Source organism: Anoplolepis gracilipes, chromosome 9, assembly GCF_047496725.1.
Source record: "Anoplolepis gracilipes chromosome 9, ASM4749672v1, whole genome shotgun sequence".
NCBI classification, from domain to species: domain Eukaryota; kingdom Metazoa; phylum Arthropoda; class Insecta; order Hymenoptera; family Formicidae; genus Anoplolepis; species Anoplolepis gracilipes.
In genome coordinates, this window is record NC_132978.1 from 8492105 (window position 1) to 8512385 (window position 20281).

At 29.9% G+C, this 20281-nt stretch overlaps 7 protein-coding genes across 8 annotated transcripts; 5 read left to right on the forward strand and 2 right to left on the reverse strand.

Annotated features, from left to right (window-relative positions):
• Positions 1 to 234: 234 nt before the first annotated feature.
• Positions 235 to 1799, reverse strand: LOC140669300 (STING ER exit protein). Its single transcript, XM_072899010.1, has 4 exons — positions 1565 to 1799; positions 1164 to 1320; positions 746 to 974; positions 235 to 455 (listed from the first exon to the last, which is right to left on the reverse strand). Exons 1-4 carry the CDS (start codon positions 1683 to 1685, stop codon positions 309 to 311), a joined length of 654 nt encoding a protein of 217 aa, XP_072755111.1. The 5' UTR covers positions 1686 to 1799; the 3' UTR covers positions 235 to 308.
• Positions 1800 to 2990: 1191 nt separating this feature from the next.
• Positions 2991 to 5336, forward strand: LOC140669333 (lactoylglutathione lyase-like). Of its 2 annotated transcripts, none has more exons than XM_072899074.1 (5): positions 2991 to 3137; positions 3497 to 3689; positions 4267 to 4562; positions 4648 to 4715; positions 4875 to 5336. In XM_072899074.1, the coding sequence occupies exons 3-5, from the start codon at positions 4267 to 4269 to the stop codon at positions 5060 to 5062; spliced, it is 552 nt and encodes a 183-aa protein (XP_072755175.1). In that variant the 5' UTR covers positions 2991 to 3137; positions 3497 to 3689; the 3' UTR covers positions 5063 to 5336. The 2 variants fall into 2 exon arrangements, with proteins under 2 accessions (XP_072755175.1, XP_072755174.1); XM_072899073.1 differs by having other exon boundaries at positions 3497 to 3638.
• Positions 5337 to 5709: 373 nt separating this feature from the next.
• Positions 5710 to 8449, forward strand: LOC140669452 (tubulin-specific chaperone E-like). Its single transcript, XM_072899312.1, has 8 exons — positions 5710 to 5977; positions 6148 to 6331; positions 6420 to 6809; positions 6975 to 7256; positions 7351 to 7483; positions 7594 to 7870; positions 7972 to 8189; positions 8274 to 8449. Exons 2-8 carry the CDS (start codon positions 6150 to 6152, stop codon positions 8364 to 8366), a joined length of 1575 nt encoding a protein of 524 aa, XP_072755413.1. The 5' UTR covers positions 5710 to 5977; positions 6148 to 6149; the 3' UTR covers positions 8367 to 8449.
• A 76-nt stretch (positions 8450 to 8525) lies between these two features.
• Positions 8526 to 12497, reverse strand: Xpd (general transcription and DNA repair factor IIH helicase subunit XPD). The gene is made up of 13 exons (XM_072899311.1): positions 12142 to 12497; positions 11963 to 12062; positions 11582 to 11836; positions 11209 to 11442; positions 11000 to 11123; positions 10829 to 10925; positions 10618 to 10751; positions 9998 to 10527; positions 9686 to 9861; positions 9323 to 9602; positions 9134 to 9244; positions 8935 to 9033; positions 8526 to 8838 (listed from the first exon to the last, which is right to left on the reverse strand). The coding sequence occupies exons 1-13, from the start codon at positions 12144 to 12146 to the stop codon at positions 8704 to 8706; spliced, it is 2280 nt and encodes a 759-aa protein (XP_072755412.1). The 5' UTR covers positions 12147 to 12497; the 3' UTR covers positions 8526 to 8703.
• A 268-nt stretch (positions 12498 to 12765) lies between these two features.
• Fib (rRNA 2'-O-methyltransferase fibrillarin) lies at positions 12766 to 15280 on the forward strand. The gene is made up of 5 exons (XM_072899670.1): positions 12766 to 12902; positions 13683 to 14014; positions 14104 to 14280; positions 14564 to 14809; positions 14904 to 15280. Exons 1-5 carry the CDS (start codon positions 12890 to 12892, stop codon positions 15069 to 15071), a joined length of 936 nt encoding a protein of 311 aa, XP_072755771.1. The 5' UTR covers positions 12766 to 12889; the 3' UTR covers positions 15072 to 15280.
• A 117-nt stretch (positions 15281 to 15397) lies between these two features.
• LOC140669670 (uncharacterized) lies at positions 15398 to 17723 on the forward strand. Its single transcript, XM_072899700.1, has 3 exons — positions 15398 to 15438; positions 16644 to 17075; positions 17478 to 17723. The coding sequence occupies exons 1-3, from the start codon at positions 15398 to 15400 to the stop codon at positions 17656 to 17658; spliced, it is 654 nt and encodes a 217-aa protein (XP_072755801.1). The 3' UTR covers positions 17659 to 17723.
• On the forward strand, positions 17690 to 20244 carry LOC140669671 (uncharacterized). The gene is made up of 5 exons (XM_072899701.1): positions 17690 to 17758; positions 17990 to 18253; positions 18471 to 18995; positions 19243 to 19445; positions 19799 to 20244. Exons 1-5 carry the CDS (start codon positions 17690 to 17692, stop codon positions 20094 to 20096), a joined length of 1359 nt encoding a protein of 452 aa, XP_072755802.1. The 3' UTR covers positions 20097 to 20244.
• The last annotated feature ends 37 nt before the right edge of the window (positions 20245 to 20281 follow it).

The following is a 20281-nucleotide window of genomic DNA, read 5'->3' on the forward strand; positions in this document are numbered from 1 at the left end:
TTTCATACAGTTTCTCACACCTATTATATATCCCTCGGAAAATATACTTGTATAAATTTCTAATACCCAAACAATAATGTTGATATCAAACATTTCTTTTAAATTATTTCATTAGAGTTGTCATTTTTTTCACGTTTTCAACTTATAAAAAGGAAAAGTATTATAATATTTTCATTCATGAATATACATAAATTAATTTATTTTAATTAAATGTAATATAAATATATAATAAATTTATATACACAATTATACACTCTCAGTTCCAGTGATTAATCCAAATTTTAGCATAGAAATATTCTCAAAAAAAATCAAACATCCAGTAATGTCCCTCTAGGCCTTGCCCGCTTCGAATCCGTTTCAGTGGATGGTATAGCTTTTCGTTTATTCATACCTTTTCGTTCTAACTGTTTTTCTATAATGCGTGCATTGTTTGCATATGAATCAGCAACTTCTCTCTGAAAATAAATATTTTAATATGAAAGACTGTTTCATTGTTAAATAATAAAGAATGCAAATAAAATTAATCAAAAAATACACAATAAACTAAGATAACATTACATAAATGGATAAATATATATTGCATGTTCAAATAGATAATTAAAATTAAAAATATTTAGAAATTTTAATATCCAACTTTTCATATTTGTTGTTCTTTTGTCATATAATACATACTTAATATACTTTTCTAGTTTTTATCTTATTATAATTTGTAAATATACATAACACAAATTTAATTGTGACTTACAGCTTCAATTTCATCTTCTTCCTCATCAATTGTGGACACAGTAACAGAGCTGAACTTTCCCATATTCTTGGTATGCTTTGTAACCATTATTTTTTTAGGTTTTTCAATGGCCACTTGATTATAAATGTCTGTCATAGGACCATCGCCAGAATTTTTTATCACCGAATCTTTTACTATAAATACTATATTTGCTCCTGGATCATGCTTATAGTATAATAATAAGCCACATCTGTTATAAACAGAAAAATTATACAAGTTAAATATTTATTCTGTAAATTTTGAAAAATGTTTTTAATATTTCTATATATATATATATATATATATATATATATATAATAGATGTACATTGAAATAACTAATGAGAGAAATGAATATATTTTCTGACATGCAATGCGACAATAAAAAGAAAAATTCATACTTTTTACACTTTTGCCTATACTGTTTTTCTATTCCCTCTGGACACTTGAGAAATACAATCTCGTCTCGCTCTGAAGTCATTTTATGAGCATGTTTACTGCCATCAATTACCCTTGCTCCATCTCTTTTTCTTAATGGCAATTTTTCAATCGCGCAATCTACAAATCAAAATTAATTTATAAACCATTATAAACAATTTATAAATATTTGACACTAATTCATGTTTTTATATACTTTTTTTAACAATATAACATTGTAATTCTTTTATGGTATACTTTCCGAAATATTCGCAATAATACTCAAACATTTAATATTTACTAAAACCAACAATTTTTGCTGTGAATTACTTTCTCAAATTAATAAATATAATGTAAAATTAATAATAAATACAACAATACTAACCTAGAATTAGTGTCATCTGCCCGCATAAACAATAATAAATATGCAATGGTTTCTCCTCACTATATTCCTCCTGATCTTTTGTATCGGAGCATATAATGCTCCTCGACACTACTTTTGGCATAACTTAATTATTTATTCACTACAAATGTAGAAATTTTACTTTTCTTGAGTCTGCACACTGCACCTTTCCTCGACTTATTGTTAGCAAACAAGAAACAGGAAGAAGTGTATAGCGTCAGCGAGGCTAGTTAGCGGAAATAGCAAAAAAGTGGACTCTCAAAATGGCTGCCATGACGTACTTCCGTCAGCAGTAACATAAGGCCGGGTCTACAATAGCTGTAGTAAGCCTTAAGCCGTAAGAAATTAACCAATTACAATTGACTTTAGAAAAGAATAATGAATATGATTGGTTCATTTCTTACAACTTAAAGCTTATTACAGCTATTGTAGACCCGGCCTAAAGGTCACTCTACGTCTCTTAGTCGCATCACAGCGTTACAAGTAATGTGATCCAATCAGCGTCAAGCTAGCTTGTTATTATTAAAATATATTTTTATAAAATTATTAAAACATTATACAATTGTATCTCAGATTTCTATATTTTTTACAAATAATTATTAACATCATTGACATAATTTTCGTTACATGTTTGTTCATTAATAAATGTAACAAGAAAATAGAATCGTTATACAATTTGTACACAGCAAGTCATATGTGTCACCGAGGTTGAATATGTTATTAGTAATTTATTTCGGAATCTTTTATTTAGACATTTTTTAACATGTTAAATTTTATTGCATAGTATTATTATCGTCGCGGGAAACGCGATAATAGCGGCGCGCTCGACCTAAAGGTGACCAAACACGAGACGCACATACAAGCGTCGGCGCCGGAGTAAGAACACGTGTGCACCGTACGCCCACCGGACTCGGATGAATGGCGCACAGCGCACAGCTGTCACGAGTCACGTGTCACGTACGCGTACGCGGCGTTCTCCTCTCTCTTACTACGAACGAATGACGTATACGTCCAGAAGAAGGGACAGTATGCTCTCTCTCTTTTTCTCTGCCTCTGTCTCTTTCTCTCTCTCTCCTCGCATCAAACTAACAAATATGCACTACTATATATTTATTGTTATACATAACATGTATTAAAATGAAAAAAATTATGCGTAGCTAAAATAATATATAATGTAATATGTTAAAATAGACTCATAATATTTTCGTATATGTACTTTTCAAATCCATCAAAATTTATATGGATCTAGCACGGACATGAACCAACCAGTCGTTTTATCATCGAAAAATAGATTTAGGTATGCAGTTTCACTCGTTCTAAAATGAATCTCGTCGGCGCTAGCGTACTTCAAGGAAAAAGCGCCGTAGGAAAAACGACGGTGTGCCTATAAGTCCTTTGCTTTTCATTTTAATAAATATATATCATATTTTACACACGTGTATTTTTTCGAATATCGAAAGTTTTGTGTTTATTACACAATTTTCATCTGTTTAAATTTTATTTTATTGTATGTGTTTATATTTTTAATCAACTTAAAAACCAACAAATTAAAAAGGTATAAAATGTAATATATTATTAGCTATCTATAAAGATAAATATAAAAAATTGTGTTAAACTTTTTAAATATTTTTTATTTTAATTATTCATTTAAGCTTAAATACACAATATATATTTTTTCTATTATTTTTTGATTAAATTATTTTTTTTATTAAAAAAATTATTGTTTGTGTGGATATATAATTTATTTTTACAAATAAATTTCTAATGACAAACATATTTCTTATTCTCATATATCCTTATTATTTGTTTTATATAGAATTAATAAATTAAATATACATAATTAAATATATACAATTAAATATATACGTGTCTTCTTTCCTTCTATTTTTGTTTCTTTTTATTTCTATTGTACAGGGTCTCACGATACCAAGAGCCGGCACTGTCTCTCGTACGCACACTCACGCATTACGCACATTCATTCCACAGCACTCGCGTGTGAACATTCTTAGTGTATATATTGTGTTGTATTTACATACTTTGGTATTTCACATTAAAGGTAGGAATCTGGGATAAAATTTTGATTAACACACGTAAAAAATCGACAAAGGTGAGGTATATTAAAGAAATAAAAAAATGTAGCCAAAGTTGTCCGGTTGAATTTTGTTCGTGAGAATTACTTTATAAAGAGGCTAAACTTTTAGAATAATCTAAACTGAATGCTGTGTAAAATACACTTGTATAGAGATATAAATATTAAAGATGGCATATTGTATATGACTCATTATTGTCTCTTGTAAAATTTGATCTTTGTTATTTTCCAAAATGCTATATGGCACTGTGCATGTATTATTGCGGAGAACAAGTATGTCCTTGAATGTGGCTAATGATAGTTTATCTGTAGACTATGCAAATAAAAGTATATCTTACACAGCAGATAAGTTCTTAAAACATTGCACTAAAAATAGAAAATATCAATGTAATATTAATGTAATATAAAGATTAATCAGAGAAAAGAAAAATATATACAGTTAACATATAGTTTAATTTTTACATTTTTACATTTGCTTTATAAGTATGTTTATCAATATTAACTAAATAATATAATAGTCAAAAGTATTACACAAATAAAATATTGTATTAATTTATTATTTTAGATAACAAAAGAATAATAATTGTAATTGTAGATGGGTGAACCATCAGGATTAACCAATAGTGAAACTCGTGAGCTTTGTAAGCCTCCAGATCCTGTGACAAATGGATATATTATGCAACAAACAATGTATCGCATCAAGGATCCAAGAAAATCTTTACCCTTTTATACTGAAGTACTTGGTATGACATTGCTGCAAAAGCTTGATTTTCCAGAAATGAAGTTTTCTTTGTATTTTCTTGGATATGAGAATCAGAAAGAAATACCAACCGATAGAAGAGAAAATATTGAGTGGACATTCAATAGAAAAGCAACTATAGAGTTAACTCAGTAAGTTTAATACATGATGGTCTTCATATACTTTTTTAAAAATTGTGAGAGTTGCATTCTTATACAGAAAATAATTGTATTTTAGTAATTGGGGAACAGAAACAGATCCAGATGCAAAATATCACAATGGAAACTCAGATCCTAGAGGATTTGGTAAGGGAGGAGGGAAAAAGAAATGATCAAAAATATTAATTATCCTTAGAGCAATTTACAATTATTTAAATTGAATAAAATTTGGATATATTTGCGTTATTTAAAAAAAAAACTTGTATAATTCTTACACAGAAATAACATTCTTTCTTTAAAATACAGGTCACATTGGTATAGCAGTACCTGATGTTGAGAAAGCATGCGAGAGGTTTGAAAAGTTAAATGTGGAATTTGTAAAGAAACCAAATGATGGCAAAATGAAGGGACTCGCTTTTATTAAAGATCCTGACGGCTACTGGATCGAAATTCTGAATGGTTCTAATATTGCCAAAATTGTGTTAGGTCATTAGCATATCCTGCATTGTGAAGCAATAAACCTTCAAATGTAACAAATTGAATTGGACATAATATTTTATCAAGTAACTATTGGATCATTGACAAAATCAGTATATAAGTGCAAGCCAAAATCTATATAAGTTAATAAGAGTGAAATGATACATATTTATGTATACTATATTTTGTAGCAATGTACATTCTCTTATATTACATTATGTTATATATGTATAGAATATGTAATGTGTTTACCAAATTCTCAAAGAATAAAATCAAAATATTTATTTTTCATTTGCACATGATTACTAATTTACTGCACACTTGATCCAAATTAAAACAATAATATATATATGTTAATCTTATAATATTTATATCTAATAATATTTACATTATATTTTTTCATTATACTCTATATTTGTTATATTTATTAAAACTTTGTTTTTATAAATTTATATTAATACAGAATTATACAGTATATCTATAGACTAGAAAAAAAACATCTATTATTTTTCTTACAATTTATTCTTGAAAATATATAGTCGATATTTTATTCATTATTATTTATTTTAAGTATTTTTTACTTTTTATTCGATATTTTTATGAAATAATACGAAAAAAATATCGAATGTTCGATAATATCGACTAACGATAAACATCTCTAACGTCTATTATTATATATAGCAAAGCTTTTAGAACGTGAAGTAGAGATAACAAATCACCGTACATATGACATTTCTTTTCAATATTATAATTTACAAACGGTTTTTCGCGATTTTCATTGTTACTGTCTTTCCGCAACACTACGTTACTCATACCACGCGAATAACGCGAGATTGCGATTTTACTTTCTCTTCATTTTCAATGCACATTTCGGGATTTTAGGTTACACTACTGTCAACCGCAATCTAAAGCAAGCGTGTTTATCATAATAGGTATTCTCATATAAAATTTTTATTGCGAATATTATAATATTATTTATATAAAAATTTATATAATAATTTATTAGATTTGACTTATATTTGTATATTTTGAGTGAAATATATTTTTTCACATTTCTTCATCCTACATGAGGCTAACTGTCATTATGTGTGATATCTGTCAGGTATGGTAGAAGATAAAAAATATGAGATTTCAAGCCGTATTGAATGTGACGGATATCGGGGTACATTGAAATACGTTGGACCTGTGGGAAACACAAAGGGAGAGTGGTTGGGTATAGACTGGGACGATTCAACACGTGGCAAGCATAATGGCACATATGAAGGAATAGAATATTTTCAAGCCAAGTAAGATGTATAAAACTACTACTATATTAATAATGACAACACAATAATTGTATTTCTATGCATACTAATTAAGCATATAATTTGATAGACATTCCACATCAGGCTCTTTTATACGACCAGGCAAAGTCAAGTTTGGAATATCTTGTCCACTAGCTATTAAAATGCGCTATGGATTGATCGATGATGAATTAGCAGGCATAGATAGGGAAGAAGTATCGAGTTTAAGGAAAGAAATCAATGCACCTTTTTTAGATCTTGTCGGTTTTTCTAAAGTGAATAAAAAGCAAAGTAAATTTGATCAATTGAAAATAGTATGGCTGAGAGAACAGTGCGTGAGTGATGCAGGAAAGCCAGAGGAGCTGAAAGAACTGTGTCCTAATTTGGAAGAATTGGATATATCTAAAAACTTAATAAATTCGTGGAAAATTGTAGCAAATATATGCTCACAGCTTCATTCTCTTATTCGTCTTAATGTCAGGTGAATCATATAAAGCTGTACATTTTGAGATTATATTTTTTAAACTCTTAAAATTTTATTAAATATGCAATATTAAAAGCAATGTTTTAGAAGTGTAAATAATAATAAAAATAGTTATATATTGGTAATTAAAAAAAAATTGCTTATAGGTTTTTATCTTTGCAGTGAGAACCATCTACCTGTTGAAGAAGATGTGACAGCATTAAAAAACTCATTTTTAACAGTAAAGCACTTAACCATAGCTAAAATGAATTATAATTGGTCTGATATTCAGCAATGTATATTCATGTTTCCATTGATTGAAGAACTCTCAGTCTCTTTTAATATTGTTACGACTATAGAAGAGACAATAACAAATACTAATTTAATAAAAATAGTTACATTAATACTCGAAGGAAATTTAATATCGAGTTGGGATGAGATACTTAAACTAGGTTTCCTTCCATGGTAAAATGCATTAAAAAATATTCAGTTTTAATTTCGGAAAAGCGTAAAATTTATAATTTGCACAACATTAATAAAAATTGTATTTTCTTTACAGCTTAGAATATCTTAATTTGAATTCAAATAAAATAGATAAAATTAGATTTCCATCATCTTTGATATCAATGGATAAGACTGGACTTTTTCCTACTTTACGTCAACTACATATTTCCGAAAACCACATATCAGAGGTAAATGTATTTTTATATATTACGAATAATAATAATATATACAAAATGAAAAACGATGTAAAATCTTATATCAAAATTTTTAGCTAAATTATTATTTGGTTCATTTTTAGTGGCAATCAATTAATGAATTGGATAAATTACCGAATTTAGAAGACTTAAAATTCAGAGAAAATCCCATTTTAAAGAATGAAACTGTAGAGACTGCTCGGCAGTTGATAATCGCAAGAATAGCGAAATTAAAAATCTTAAATGGTACAGAGATATTTCCCGTTGAAAGGAGAGGTGCTGAATATGATTATCTAAAATTATATCTACCAAAATGGCTAGAAATAGAAAATAGGATATCCTTTATAAATGAACATCCACGATATCCTATGTTAGTCGATAGTATGTATAAACTTTATATTCTTACATGAGTAACTTCTTTTGTAGAATATAAAATTTTATTAATGTATATAAAAATAAAAACAATTATTTTATACTTTCAGAATATGGAATTGCAGATATTCCCTCGATTAAGCCGAAAGTAGAGATGGTTTCCAATGTGATAACAGTGGAGTTTGTATGTCCAGATGATCCACATCAACCCAGAGGAATTAAAAGGAAATTGCTTAAAGACATGGAAGTCCAAAAAATGATTGGACTTGCTCAGAGACTTTTTAAAACTGGTGGAAAAATACCTGCTCTTTCATTTATTTCACAGGATGTAAGTCTAATATTATTAGAAAAATATTTATATACTCGTTTCGATAACAATTATGTATATAAATGTTATATTGTGATATTACAGCTATCAAATGATGAAATTTCGTTGGATAAACCGCTGCAAGAACTTAGTTACTATTCAATACAAGACGGTGATCAAGTTCTTGTAAGATGGTGATATCAGATAAATTATTTTTAGATACATGGTTGTATTTTGTATGCTGTTAAAGTTCGCTCTACTTTGTTATTAAACTTTTTTTTAATTTGCATTGCTTTCTTAATAAACCTTGCTAACAAATTTTGGAACTTGAGGTAAGCTTACAAAAAATATGTATAGTTAAATTTAGAAGAGTATATACTTATTATTATTATATCTTACATTCTTACAATTGTGGTCAAAAGTACAAATTATAAATAAGCATTTGTACAACCAAACAGCATGAAATATATTTTCTGTATATGGTGCAGGTTATTTTGCCTAAGTAAACTGGATTATTCGGCCTAACGTTACACTATCATTTTTGCTGTGCTTTTTGTTCAATTTTGGCAGCCTCCTCTTTCTCAAGCTGTTCTCTTGTCAATAATGACAATCCAAGCTGATTTTCACGTGTAAATGGTTGTGCCATTTGTCGTAACCATCTTTTACTGATCTGGAAAGTGTATAAATAAACATTTTAACTGCATAAAGCACAAATAAAATTGTAATCACTAATTACACTTATTATCAAATCAGAAATTTAAATTACCTGTATGGCTTCTTCAGTAGATAAGTTGCATAAATTGTCATTTAGATGTTCTTGTATCCATTTCGGTAATTTACTTCGTTTATCTATCCTCGAAAATCTCTGCAATAGTATAGATATAAGAAAAAAACCGTGATTTTATCGCTTATTAAGAAGTATTTTTGTATATATTGATAAAACTTCTCGATCAAAAAAGATTTACCTTATCTGCGAACACCATTATACCGTAATCGGTTTTGCCTCTAATCGCACGTCCTACGCACTGAGCGGCGTGTCTCATGGCGTCGAAAGTTAAGAAATCATTCTCTCGAATCTTCAAAGAAATTCATATATTTTATTCGTGCATATAAATGTCACTCTATAATAATTTTAACTATTATATTACACTCACTTGAAATTGGTCCCGGAGATATTCCAAACGTGCTTTTAAGATTCGCGATTGCGTATAAACATAAGGTATACCAAACATCAATACAGCCCTGCCCAAGTGATGATCGAAGTCAACGCCTTCGGACACTTTTCCGCGAGCCACAGAGAGCAAAACGGCTCCTCTACCATTTTCGCAAGCCTTTATGTAATTTATCAAAGCTAAACTGGTCTCTGCCGAATCCTGAGTTTCGATAAAGAGTAATTTATGCCTCTGAAGTTGATCCACAACCCCTTGATCGTACCTATAATGTTATAAAAATATATTTATGCAAATTATGTTCTTATAAAATTTTATTATTATATATATACACACACAAATACGTACCAAGCAGCTACCACAGATTCCATGTATAAATATGATGTGAAAAAGCATACTAAACCGTCGGGTACTGTTGCGGCAAATTCAACCAACAATTGGCCGTAATTTCTTATAACAGCCACGTCTTCTCGCGTTTCGTACTTGGACGAGATGGCTACTTGATCATTACCTTTGCCGACAATCTGATGTAGGAAATACAAAAATAGATTAATATTAATAAAAATCATAAATATATATTATAAATATTAATTAAACATTAATAAATATTAATAAAATATCAAAATTATTTTTATATTTCGATATCTTTTTGTAACTTACCATAGGTAAAAGGCACGGTCTAGCCAATGTCATTGTAAACGATGACATTATGACGGGATGAAAGTTTAAGATTTTTGGATACATATCCAATGGGGAGAGCGTTCCGGAAGTAATTATGACAGATTGAAATCTATCAAATATAGGCTTGACAGCGATAGAAGAGTCTAGACAGCTAAAATGTAAAACTGGATTCAAAACTGTTGGTGTTTTGTCGTCGAATGGTTCCACTATAATTGTGAAACCCAGCGTGTACGTGGAGACTAATGTTGCAAGATGCGTCACTAGAATTATCGGAGAGAAATCTGTTAGATCTGTTATTTCCATTGTGCGTAAAAGAGATGCTAATCTTTGGGCGCAAAATCGCAGTGGTTTCCGTTCGATAGCGACTTTCGTTTGGATGTCCCTCAAAAACGCCGCAGGTGATTCTTGCACGACGTGTTGGACACGTAAGCGAGTTTTCAAGTACTCGACGAATCGTTTCAGGAAGCTGACGAAATGCTCGGCATTTCTTATGTTACCCGGAACGACTTCTGTGTATATCCAAATAAATATTTTAATAAAAGTTTTACTTTGTTAGATAGAACAGCGTTTCTTGTGCAAAAGATGATACTTTTGCTAACCTTCGAGTACTTCATCTGGTAAAATAGGGTTGGCTAATATGACGTCGGTTTCTCTCTGCAATTGAGCATCTTTCAATCCTTCGACTAGTCTATTGTACTCTTCCTTCAATTTATTTACATCAACTTCTCTCATTCTAAATCAAAGCACAGTTGATTATATATCTGATTATATATTTGAATCCTAATAATAAATAAAAATTTAGATACTTACTCAGCTACAGTTTTCTCTAAGAGTTGTATGTTAGTCGAACTTCTTTCCATTAGTTTCCTATTTATTTTTACACTCATGGAATCGATGCAAACATTATCTAAAATTTATAACCATTTTCTTTATTGTAAATTATTGTAAATACTAATATGAATATAATGTTAGTTTTTATACCAATGTTATGAGCCTCATCAAAAACAACTACCGAACTCTTGCTTAATTCTTTGGATACAGTTTCAGCAATCTTTGGATCCAATAAATAATGATAACTGTAAACTACAATTTGTGCATGTAAAATCTGAAAATGCAGAGAATATTAGTTATCATATAGTTTAAATCATATGAGCATATGAATAAAGATTAAGATAAATGAAATTTCTTACTGTAAATCTGGCAAGGAAATACGGGCACCAGTTACGATCTTTACCATAGTCTTTCAAGTCATCGATGGAATAAATACCAGGAGGAATAATTTGCTCTCTACCTTCCATATCAAATCCTTCGTAAAAATTACAAATTGGTGTAGATTCATCATAATTATGTCTTTCTCGTACATACGATGCGGTAAGAGAATGGCAACGACCATCCACAATTTTACCTTCTCGCTCTCTACTGACCTATATACAAAATAAAAAAATATAATTAATCTCTTGATACATAACTATAATATAATCAATGTTACAAAAGTATAAATTAAAAGTTAATACATAACAATATAATCAATGTTACAAAGGTATAAATTAATATTTTAATTACCTCAGGATGAATACACATATTCTTACGAGAGCTAAGAACTAAACCAACAATTTTTAGCTTGCTTTTGGTTTCTTTCTCATAATAGTCCATAAGTTTCTTCAATTCCTCTATAACTTTCTCTATCTCTGGTACTGTTCGAGAACAGTAAATCAGTTTTGTAATATCCAATGGATGCTCCAACATATATGCTACAATGAGTGATAACAATGTTATTGTCTTGCCAGTGCCTGAAGGCATTTCCAATAGGCAGTGTCCCTAAAATATAACATAAATATAAAATATAACATATTGTTAAATTTTCTTAATATTAATTCAGAATATAATATCAATATATCAATAAGTAAAGAAACTAGAGTAAGAGAAAAATATAGAGAAAAGTACCTTGGCATCCAAGCCACGCTTGAGCTCAAGCATATATGCATATTGCTCAGGATAAATATAATCATAGGGGAAATATACAATTAATCCATCAACGCTTATCCTATAATAAAAATGTACGTTTAAAAATAAGTATATAGAACAAATATAATTTTTTTAATAATAATTTGTTCACAACTTACTTCATATTGCTATTCGCGTTGTTACACGTATATATGACATTTATAAATAATATGTATATAACATCTTATATTTTCTTTAGAAAAATCTTTCTTTCACATACAAGTTATATTATTTCTGACACGAGACACGAGACTTTTGGATGAAGAGAGTCGGAGGAAAGAAAATCAAGTAAAACGCGAAGAATACGAAAAGAAAAAGATATTTGCGAATAAAAACAATTTAGAATAAAGTGCAATTATATCTTTTTTTCTATTTTTATGTTATCTAATCTTATGAATCTGTATATACAACAAAAGTTCTAATACTCAACATCAACTTGATGTCTGCGCTCACGCGCGAAAATAATTTTGACGAAAGTCAAGCCTTCTATTGTGCGTTCGAAAATCTTATCCGTGGAGTAGAGTAGTATTTGATTGACCAATCAGAATAAAAGAATCTTCGTTTCTTTAATTCTAATTTTTACGCTACAAATAAGATTTTTTAACCCATGGCTAATAAATGACCAATCACAGCCATTCCCCTAAAGAATGAAATGACTATGATTGGCCCATTCTTTAGAGAATTTCCATAGACCTTATGATAATCAACCAATCATCATTTCGAATTTGTCTTCTCACCGAAAAGTGACCGGCTCTCCTTCTCTTTATATTTCGACTTCCTCTTTCGAATATTTGGATGCTGTTAGCACATGTGATTTTGGATAAAGTCCATAATAATTTTGTAAACTAAACGTGTATACTGTTCGTCATGGGCAAACCAGGTAATATAAATGTGTGCATTATTTTTCTATCTTTTTATTTTGCAAATTTCGACCAGTTATTATGATATCCTGATTCTCGTCAACGAGGCTAATCTTTACCGAAAAATGCATTTTGAAATTTAACATGTGTCGGATTTCAATGTCGCTTTAATTTATTCTATTACTTAGGTTCATGGTTAATTTTAGTAGTACTCGCGATGATCATAGATATATGTTTATGTCATGTTGCAAATACTTTCCCTGATTGAGCAGCATGATCATCGAGATAACCTTACAATCCGAATGTACGTGAAATGTGTGTTTGCACGTGTGTTGTCACATGAATATCTTTTCATTACGATTTTTGTATAAGTTTGATTATATTTTTGTTACTTTGTCGTATATCTTTGTATCTTAATTTATTTTATAATATTAATATCATTTTGGTTATGATATATTATTACAAGTAATAAATATATTTATTATTTGTACAAAAAAAGAGAAAGAGAAGTCAAAATTATGTTTATATCTTAATTTTATTTGAAGTAGGTAAATGTTCTTTTATAATGTTTTCTTGAGCAAATTATATTAATTCCTTGAAATACATAAACTATATGCTTCAAAAATTTTTTTAATTTAGAGGAAAGAAATAATCTTTACATTGAATATTTATAATAAATTGAAACGTAGAATACTTATAAATGTCTATTTAAAGTCAAATATATTATAAATTATTATATATATAGATTTATTTTCCATTTATACATTTATTTTTCTCTAATAATTTCATTGTATCTGCAGCATTTTCACCAGGTAGAGGAGGAGGTGGCCGTGGCGGTGGCCGTGGAGGTAGTGGCGGCCGTGGAGGCAGCGGCGGCCGTGGAGGTGGCCGCGGTGGCAGTGGCCGTTTTGGAGGTGGTCGCGGGGGAGGTCGAGGAAATGATAGAAGAAGTGGTGGTGATAGAAGGAGTGGTGGTCATACAGGAGGTGGCTTTAAAGGTGGAAAGAATGTAATAATAGAACCACATCGTCATGAAGGAGTGTTTATAGCTAGAGGAAAGGAGGATGCGTTAGTGACTTTAAGCTTAGTACCTGGAGCAGCAGTATATGGAGAGAAGAGAATCAGTGTTGATGTAAGCTCAACTTATATTGCAATTATTTTACCACATTTGCCTTTTATATTTCTGTGAATTAATAATACAAATTATTCCACATTCCACAGACTGAAAATCCTGGTGAGAAAATTGAATATAGAGTGTGGAATCCATTCAGATCCAAATTAGCTGCTGCTATTCTTGGAGGTGTTGATAAAATATATATGCCTCCTGGAAGCAAAGTGCTATATCTAGGTGCTGCATCAGGTACCACTGTGTCTCATGTTGCTGATGTAGTTGGTCCAGTAAGTTTGATTCATATCAGAAATTTATACAAAAAAGATGTGAGAAATTATTTAATATATGCATACATTAGAGCCAAGTTAATTCATAATTATCAACTTGGTGTCGAAGTGATGCTAAAACAATTACATGCTCGTTCTTTTTCGAATGAGTAAAACCTAATTTTACTTTAAAAAAGAAGAGCATACAACTATACTATTAGTAATATTATAATATTATAACATATTTATATAAATTATATAGGAAGAATTGAGAATAAATATATTGATATTTTTATGTACACAGGAAGGAATTGTATTTGCAGTAGAATTCTCTAACAGAACAGGCAGAGATCTTATAGAGGTCGCTAAGAGAAGAAGTAACATCATTCCCATAGTCGAAGACGCAAGGCATCCTCATAAATATAGGATGTTAGTAGGAATGGTAGATACCATTTTTTCGGATGTAGCACAGCCGGATCAGGCTAGAATCGTCGCCTTAAATGCGCAAAATTTCCTTAAAAGTGGCGGACATTTTGTCATTTCTATTAAGGTAAGGTGTTTGTGATTTATACACAATATTGTAAAGTATATTCTTAAGTTTAAATGTTTACAAAGTTTGGAGATTTATCGTTTATTGATTTAAGGCGAGTTGCATAGACTCACTCTCACAACCTGAGGTGGTGTTCGCGTCGGAAGTGAAGAAATTAATGGCTGACAACTTAAAACCCCAGGAACAAATCACACTTGAACCATATGAAAGAGATCATGCTGTTGTAGTCGGTGTTTACAGGCCACCACCGAAAAAAAATTAAAATATACATGTAATTATTAAGGTTATTAATTATACTGGTTTATATACCTCCATTTTTTTTAACTTTTCCGAGACATCATATATTTAATTCAATGGAGGAAATAAAAAATGCGAGATATTTTATTAAGATTAAAAAACATGATTTAATAAAAATAAAAAAAAAATTATGATTTATATAATGTATGTATATATAAATTTCAGTGTAATCCATGATAGTGGCTCTTATCGCTGTTATCCCTTAATTGTCTTTGTTGCTCATTGCTTTTCTTTCTAACATAAACTTTAAAACTCTACTATGAGATAATAACGCTCGCAAAGAATTAATAGATGGGAGATTGTCTATGGGTAGCAGAAGAAATCCACATACTGTATTAACACATCTTGCGCGGGACTAAAGTCGTTTTGTACGGGAAAACACCCGCGCAAGATGTGTTAATATACATTAACAATGCTGAATTGTAAATCTAAAAACCTAAAATTTAATTATTTAGATGTTTTATACACGACACTACAGTTTATTCTATACACATTATACTGTACCTGCATGTTTTAATGCTTGTAAATTAATGAATATGTAATTCCAAGGCAAATATGATTGAGTATTATTTGACTTTTATATATATATATATATATATTATATATTTTTGTATAAATATAAAATATTTTACTAATATACTCTGTCAATAAATACCTTCTCATATGAAGTTGCATTTAAGAATAGAATATATACAATTTATGTATCCCCTTAGTTTAATTCTATATGAGAAGGTATTTTTGGCGCCCAGTATGTATAAAAGAAATTAACAGTAATCAATGCAATATGAATGAAAATATAAAGACTTTTTGATAAATATTACAGAATATCACAAGTATAAGTCAGAAAATGAAATTATTCTCTTTTATACAACATAAGTACTTTTGTAACATTTTCTTTTTAAAAGTGTGATCTTAAATAATTTAAAATCTATTAAAAATACAGGAAAATAAAAAAAAATATTACAATAAAGATTTTTTAATATTTGAAAATATTCACTGAATTTGCAGTAATGTGTAATGAATCAAACTGTAAAATAAATAGTTGTAATTTCTTTATGAACATTAAACATTTTATACATTTTCATATCAATATGTATTAAACTGGAATAAATAAAACATATATATATGTATTAGCAACGAAATCTAAACTTATTTTATATTATAACATATATAAGCGTTTACGCAATTTATTGTCTATTTTTCTAAATATCCAATTATTTAAGGATTTCAGATCTTTGAAACATATCGATGATCTGCCAAGTTCATATCGATTTATACTCTTCTCATGTTGTCATTAAACTGTCAAATTCTGCTCTAAAAGATTAAATTGACAAGTCACTACATTTTGGATTAATGTATAAAAAAGTAATTTTTATTTGCATCTATTTATCAATTTTCTATGCAATTTAGCAAATATATTAAAAATTTCAAATATATAAAATAAATGTGATATAAAAACAAAGCGTCGCCGCTTTGATAATTAAACTCGATATGCAGCGCACATTTTTAAACACCTCCAAAAGCAGTAAGTCGAAAGAAAAAAAATATTTCTCTTTTGCGGGAAAAGAAACATTCTTTTTCATTCTTCAGGTCTCACAATCAGCGTACGCCGCAAATCGTTGAACAAAATACTGAATCGTCAAAGATCGACGACTATAATCGCTCACAAAATTAATTCATCGAAGACATCTAATTATGTTCGTCTCGTGGGTGGCGCGGATGTTTCCGAAGAACCTGTAGAAGAAATCCTTGTCAAAGCATTATCAGCATCTATCCAGGAAGTATCGCCACCACCACCACCGCCTTCAACTCCACTGACACCATCATTCGTAAAAGAATCCGTAGATTCATTACCTGTGGAAGAATCCACGCAGTCGGAAATTACACATAAGAAATCTCAAGATAAACAATCTCTCTCCGCAAGTGGCCCATGTTGCTTCTGTGTTCCACAAACGCAACGATCAGTCGGGTGAACTGATCAATTACATTTTCAATTTAAAAAATGTCGCAAATAATTTAGTCTACTAAATTATGTTATCAATTTACTTAAAAAGAATATAGATAAAGTAATAAAAAGTAGTAAAAAAAAGATGCGCATAAATATATCGTTTATAATACAGAGAGTATATCGCATTGTTTAATATGCATGTTTAAAATCTTTATTATGTATTTATTTAGATATTCTAACAAAATAATATTTCAAAAACATTCAAAATTATTGCTAGAATTGTATATACATGTATGTGCTCTAATTGTGATATATTTATTATTTATTTTATTCTTTATTTATATAAATTATTATTTTCTCTCGTAATAGTTTGACATTTATACAAAGTATTATACCTAATTATTTTGAATTATTCGTCAACAGGGACAGGAAGATAGATGAAATAATCGAATATGTGCACCAAAATCTCGAGGAGGCTGGCAAGGCTTTGGCAACTTTGGGCGAGAATTTCGAGCATGATATAAAGGTTGAGCCCCACATTCAACTAGAATATCGTAAAACTGTCTCGACTTCTCGAGGGCGAAAGAAGCGAGGGTACAATTGACAACCCGTATTTTTTGTGTTTTACGAATAATATGATGGAATATATGTCTTACGATTATCGATTAAATGCGCATAAAAATAAAAAATCTTTTCAACAATTTGTAAGTTATATAAATCCTTGAAAAATTTCCAATCTTTTTGAAGCCTTGAAAAAAATTATATTTTTATATTTTAATTTTTTTCTCTATAATTTTTACAACCATATAAGTCACAATTGTCTATTTCTTTAATCCAGTTTTACTGCAAATGTTGCTGCGATCTTAAATATTTATTAATTATTTATTACCTCATATTTCCGCGAAAAGTTTATTTTTTGCTCTTTTTCATAAAAGTTAATATTCGTCGATATCCTGGGTCGAATTAAACAGTGGAGTGGTATCGTGCAGAACAAACTCGACGTCACTAAAAATGAAATTGATAATCTTCGTAAGGAATTATTAGCTCGTGCATGCGAAATGGGTATAAAAATGCATGAAATAGAAGATCTCAAAGCTCAGATTACAGACTATCAGAACGCTTTACTATTGGATGACAAATCATTGAAGAACAATCCTAAAACAATTAAATTAGAGCGAAAAGAAGCACCTATCCGTAAAGTAAGGTTTATTGTTAATTTGTTTCGAAAAATAAGAATAAAAAAATTTATATATATTGATTTTCAACATAATAAACCAATTTAATAAGACAAAATATGTCGTAACAAAATTTGTTGTTACATAATTTTTATATTTGTGAATAAATAAAGAATTAATTATAAGGTCATGTTATCAACTTATAACTTATTTACAATTTTATTATATTGTATTATGTTAGAAAAAAGATGAATTCCTGCAGAAGAACATTGGAGAAGATGCCAAGGAAATCAATACAACGCGAACTGATCAAATAAAAGAAGAAGATAATATTAGTAAAATCGACAGAGTTAAGAATATTAAAACTGCTGCGCGAGCTGATCACATAGAAGAAGAAGAAGATGTTAATAAAATCGACAGAGTTAAGAATATTAACACTGCGGCGCGAGCTGATCAAATAGAAGAAGAAGAAGACGACGAAGAGAATGCAGAAGACGAAGAGAATGCAAAAGAAACGCGAGTTATCGACGAATCTACCGATTATCAAGAAACTACGGAAGATGTCAAAAAAATTAAGAGAAATAAGGATACAGCTGATCAAACAGAAGAAATTAAGAGGAATGTGACAGAAAAAAGAGTGCAAGCTTTCGACAAAGAGAATAAAGAAGAATCTTTCCAAAAAAGAAGAGATAAGGAAAACAAAGAGAACGAAGTCGCTTATGCTCCAACTACAAGACCAAACAAAAAGACGAAACGAGAGTCCGAGGTAGTTTTCTAAAAAAAAAAAAAAAAAAGATACGATATTACATTTCTGCATAAACTTATATTACGTTATGCTGTATTTTTTATTTCTTAGGGCCAATTTCACAACATTTACTAATCGGAGTTTATAACTATCTTCGTTTCTTTCTGATAAGTTCTGAAAAACGAAATAAAAGTGTTTAAACTTTGGTTAAAATAGGTTGTGGAACCGGGTCTTAGTACTCGTAAATAATAATAATCTTTCTCGATAGCTGGAATCTGAAATCATACAGCTTCGAAAGGAATACGATAGAGTCATTAAGGAGCGTGCCGAATACGAGAATGCGATTCAGCGGGCATTGTTACGAGGGGTGTCGTCCTTGAACGTCGAGGCATTGAGAGTTTTACGATGTCCACCGATACCTTGCTGCACTCCTTGCGCACCGTGTCCGGCAACCGCAGGAATCATACCACCGTAAAATTTTTCAATATTAAACTGCTATAACGAGGGGCAATTTGATTTTACACGCGTTAATCGATTTTTTAATTCTTAAAATATATATCAAAATATTTTTTATCTCTCAATATTCTTTCTTATAATATTGCACAATATTTAAAAAATACTTTCTTCATTATTTTATAAAGTATAGTGAAAGAATATAAATAATATATAAAGTATTAATAATAAATTAGAAAATAGTATAAGATATATATTTAACGTCTTATATATCTGGCAAGATAAAACATTTTATATAACTTTTTCTGTCTGAATGAGAAAAGGAAAAAATTGCGAATGATTATTATTGGAAATACATTACTGATTTTTAGCGAACCCGTCATGTGTCCTGCCAAGAACGTGAAAAAATATTTAAGATCGGCTGCTGCGAACAGTGCCAAGATTCCGCGTGATAGGAACGGCGATCAAACTGATTGCATAACTAAGCGGCCTTGTTCCAATCCTTGCTGTATTGCCGGCAAGAGTCGGAAGTCCGCGGACGATAGTATGGTTTTTCTCCTCCGTCAAGGTAACGAGGAAAATCTACATGACGAGGACGCAATTCCGGTATGCGGATCAACGATTGTGAAAAAGATCGAGTTACCACCACTACGCAGATTCGAAACATAATATTTGATGGTGTTTATCGCTCACGTAGAAATCTCATCGACGGAAAATATGAAAAAGAAATAAAGGATGAGAAAGAGAGAGAGAGAGAGAGAGAGAGAGAGAAAGTTTATACAGGATGTCGAAAATTTGTTAATTTTATGTATATGTACATTCGTTTTTTTTCACTGATTATTGTAAAGTCCCTG

Excerpts from the sequence above, each read along its gene's own strand:
- LOC140669300 (XM_072899010.1), bottom strand. The coding sequence starts at position 1,685 with ATGCCAAAAGTAGTGTCGAGGAGCATTATATGCTCCGATACAAAAGAT. Across the intron at positions 1,321-1,564 it reads GCAGATGACACTAATTCTAG|ATTGCGCGATTGAAAAATTG; the intron begins GTTAGTATTGTT and ends TTTGATTTGTAG. Across the intron at positions 456-745 it reads AAGAAGATGAAATTGAAGCT|AGAGAAGTTGCTGATTCATA; the intron begins GTAAGTCACAAT and ends ATTTATTTTCAG.
- LOC140669333 (XM_072899074.1), top strand. The coding sequence starts at position 4,267 with ATGGGTGAACCATCAGGATTAACCAATAGTGAAACTCGTGAGCTTTGT. Across the intron at positions 4,563-4,647 it reads GCAACTATAGAGTTAACTCA|TAATTGGGGAACAGAAACAG; the intron begins GTAAGTTTAATA and ends ATTGTATTTTAG. Across the intron at positions 4,716-4,874 it reads CTCAGATCCTAGAGGATTTG|GTCACATTGGTATAGCAGTA; the intron begins GTAAGGGAGGAG and ends TTTAAAATACAG.
- LOC140669452 (XM_072899312.1), top strand. The coding sequence starts at position 6,150 with ATGGTAGAAGATAAAAAATATGAGATTTCAAGCCGTATTGAATGTGAC. Across the intron at positions 6,810-6,974 it reads CTTATTCGTCTTAATGTCAG|TGAGAACCATCTACCTGTTG; the intron begins GTGAATCATATA and ends TTATCTTTGCAG. Across the intron at positions 7,257-7,350 it reads AAACTAGGTTTCCTTCCATG|CTTAGAATATCTTAATTTGA; the intron begins GTAAAATGCATT and ends TTTTCTTTACAG.
- Xpd (XM_072899311.1), bottom strand. Across the intron at positions 10,528-10,617 it reads ACCAGATGAAGTACTCGAAG|AAGTCGTTCCGGGTAACATA; the intron begins GTTAGCAAAAGT and ends GGATATACACAG. Across the intron at positions 9,245-9,322 it reads ATCTCCGGGACCAATTTCAA|ATTCGAGAGAATGATTTCTT; the intron begins GTGAGTGTAATA and ends ATTTCTTTGAAG.
- Fib (XM_072899670.1), top strand. Across the intron at positions 14,015-14,103 it reads AGAAGAGAATCAGTGTTGAT|ACTGAAAATCCTGGTGAGAA; the intron begins GTAAGCTCAACT and ends CACATTCCACAG. Across the intron at positions 14,810-14,903 it reads ATTTTGTCATTTCTATTAAG|GCGAGTTGCATAGACTCACT; the intron begins GTAAGGTGTTTG and ends TATTGATTTAAG.
- LOC140669670 (XM_072899700.1), top strand. The coding sequence starts at position 15,398 with ATGGGAGATTGTCTATGGGTAGCAGAAGAAATCCACATACT. Across the intron at positions 15,439-16,643 it reads GCAGAAGAAATCCACATACT|AAAAAAAATATTTCTCTTTT; the intron begins GTATTAACACAT and ends GTAAGTCGAAAG. Across the intron at positions 17,076-17,477 it reads CAAACGCAACGATCAGTCGG|GGACAGGAAGATAGATGAAA; the intron begins GTGAACTGATCA and ends ATTCGTCAACAG.
- LOC140669671 (XM_072899701.1), top strand. The coding sequence starts at position 17,690 with ATGATGGAATATATGTCTTACGATTATCGATTAAATGCGCATAAAAAT. Across the intron at positions 17,759-17,989 it reads AAAAATCTTTTCAACAATTT|TTAATATTCGTCGATATCCT; the intron begins GTAAGTTATATA and ends TTTTCATAAAAG. Across the intron at positions 19,446-19,798 it reads ACCGCAGGAATCATACCACC|CGAACCCGTCATGTGTCCTG; the intron begins GTAAAATTTTTC and ends ACTGATTTTTAG.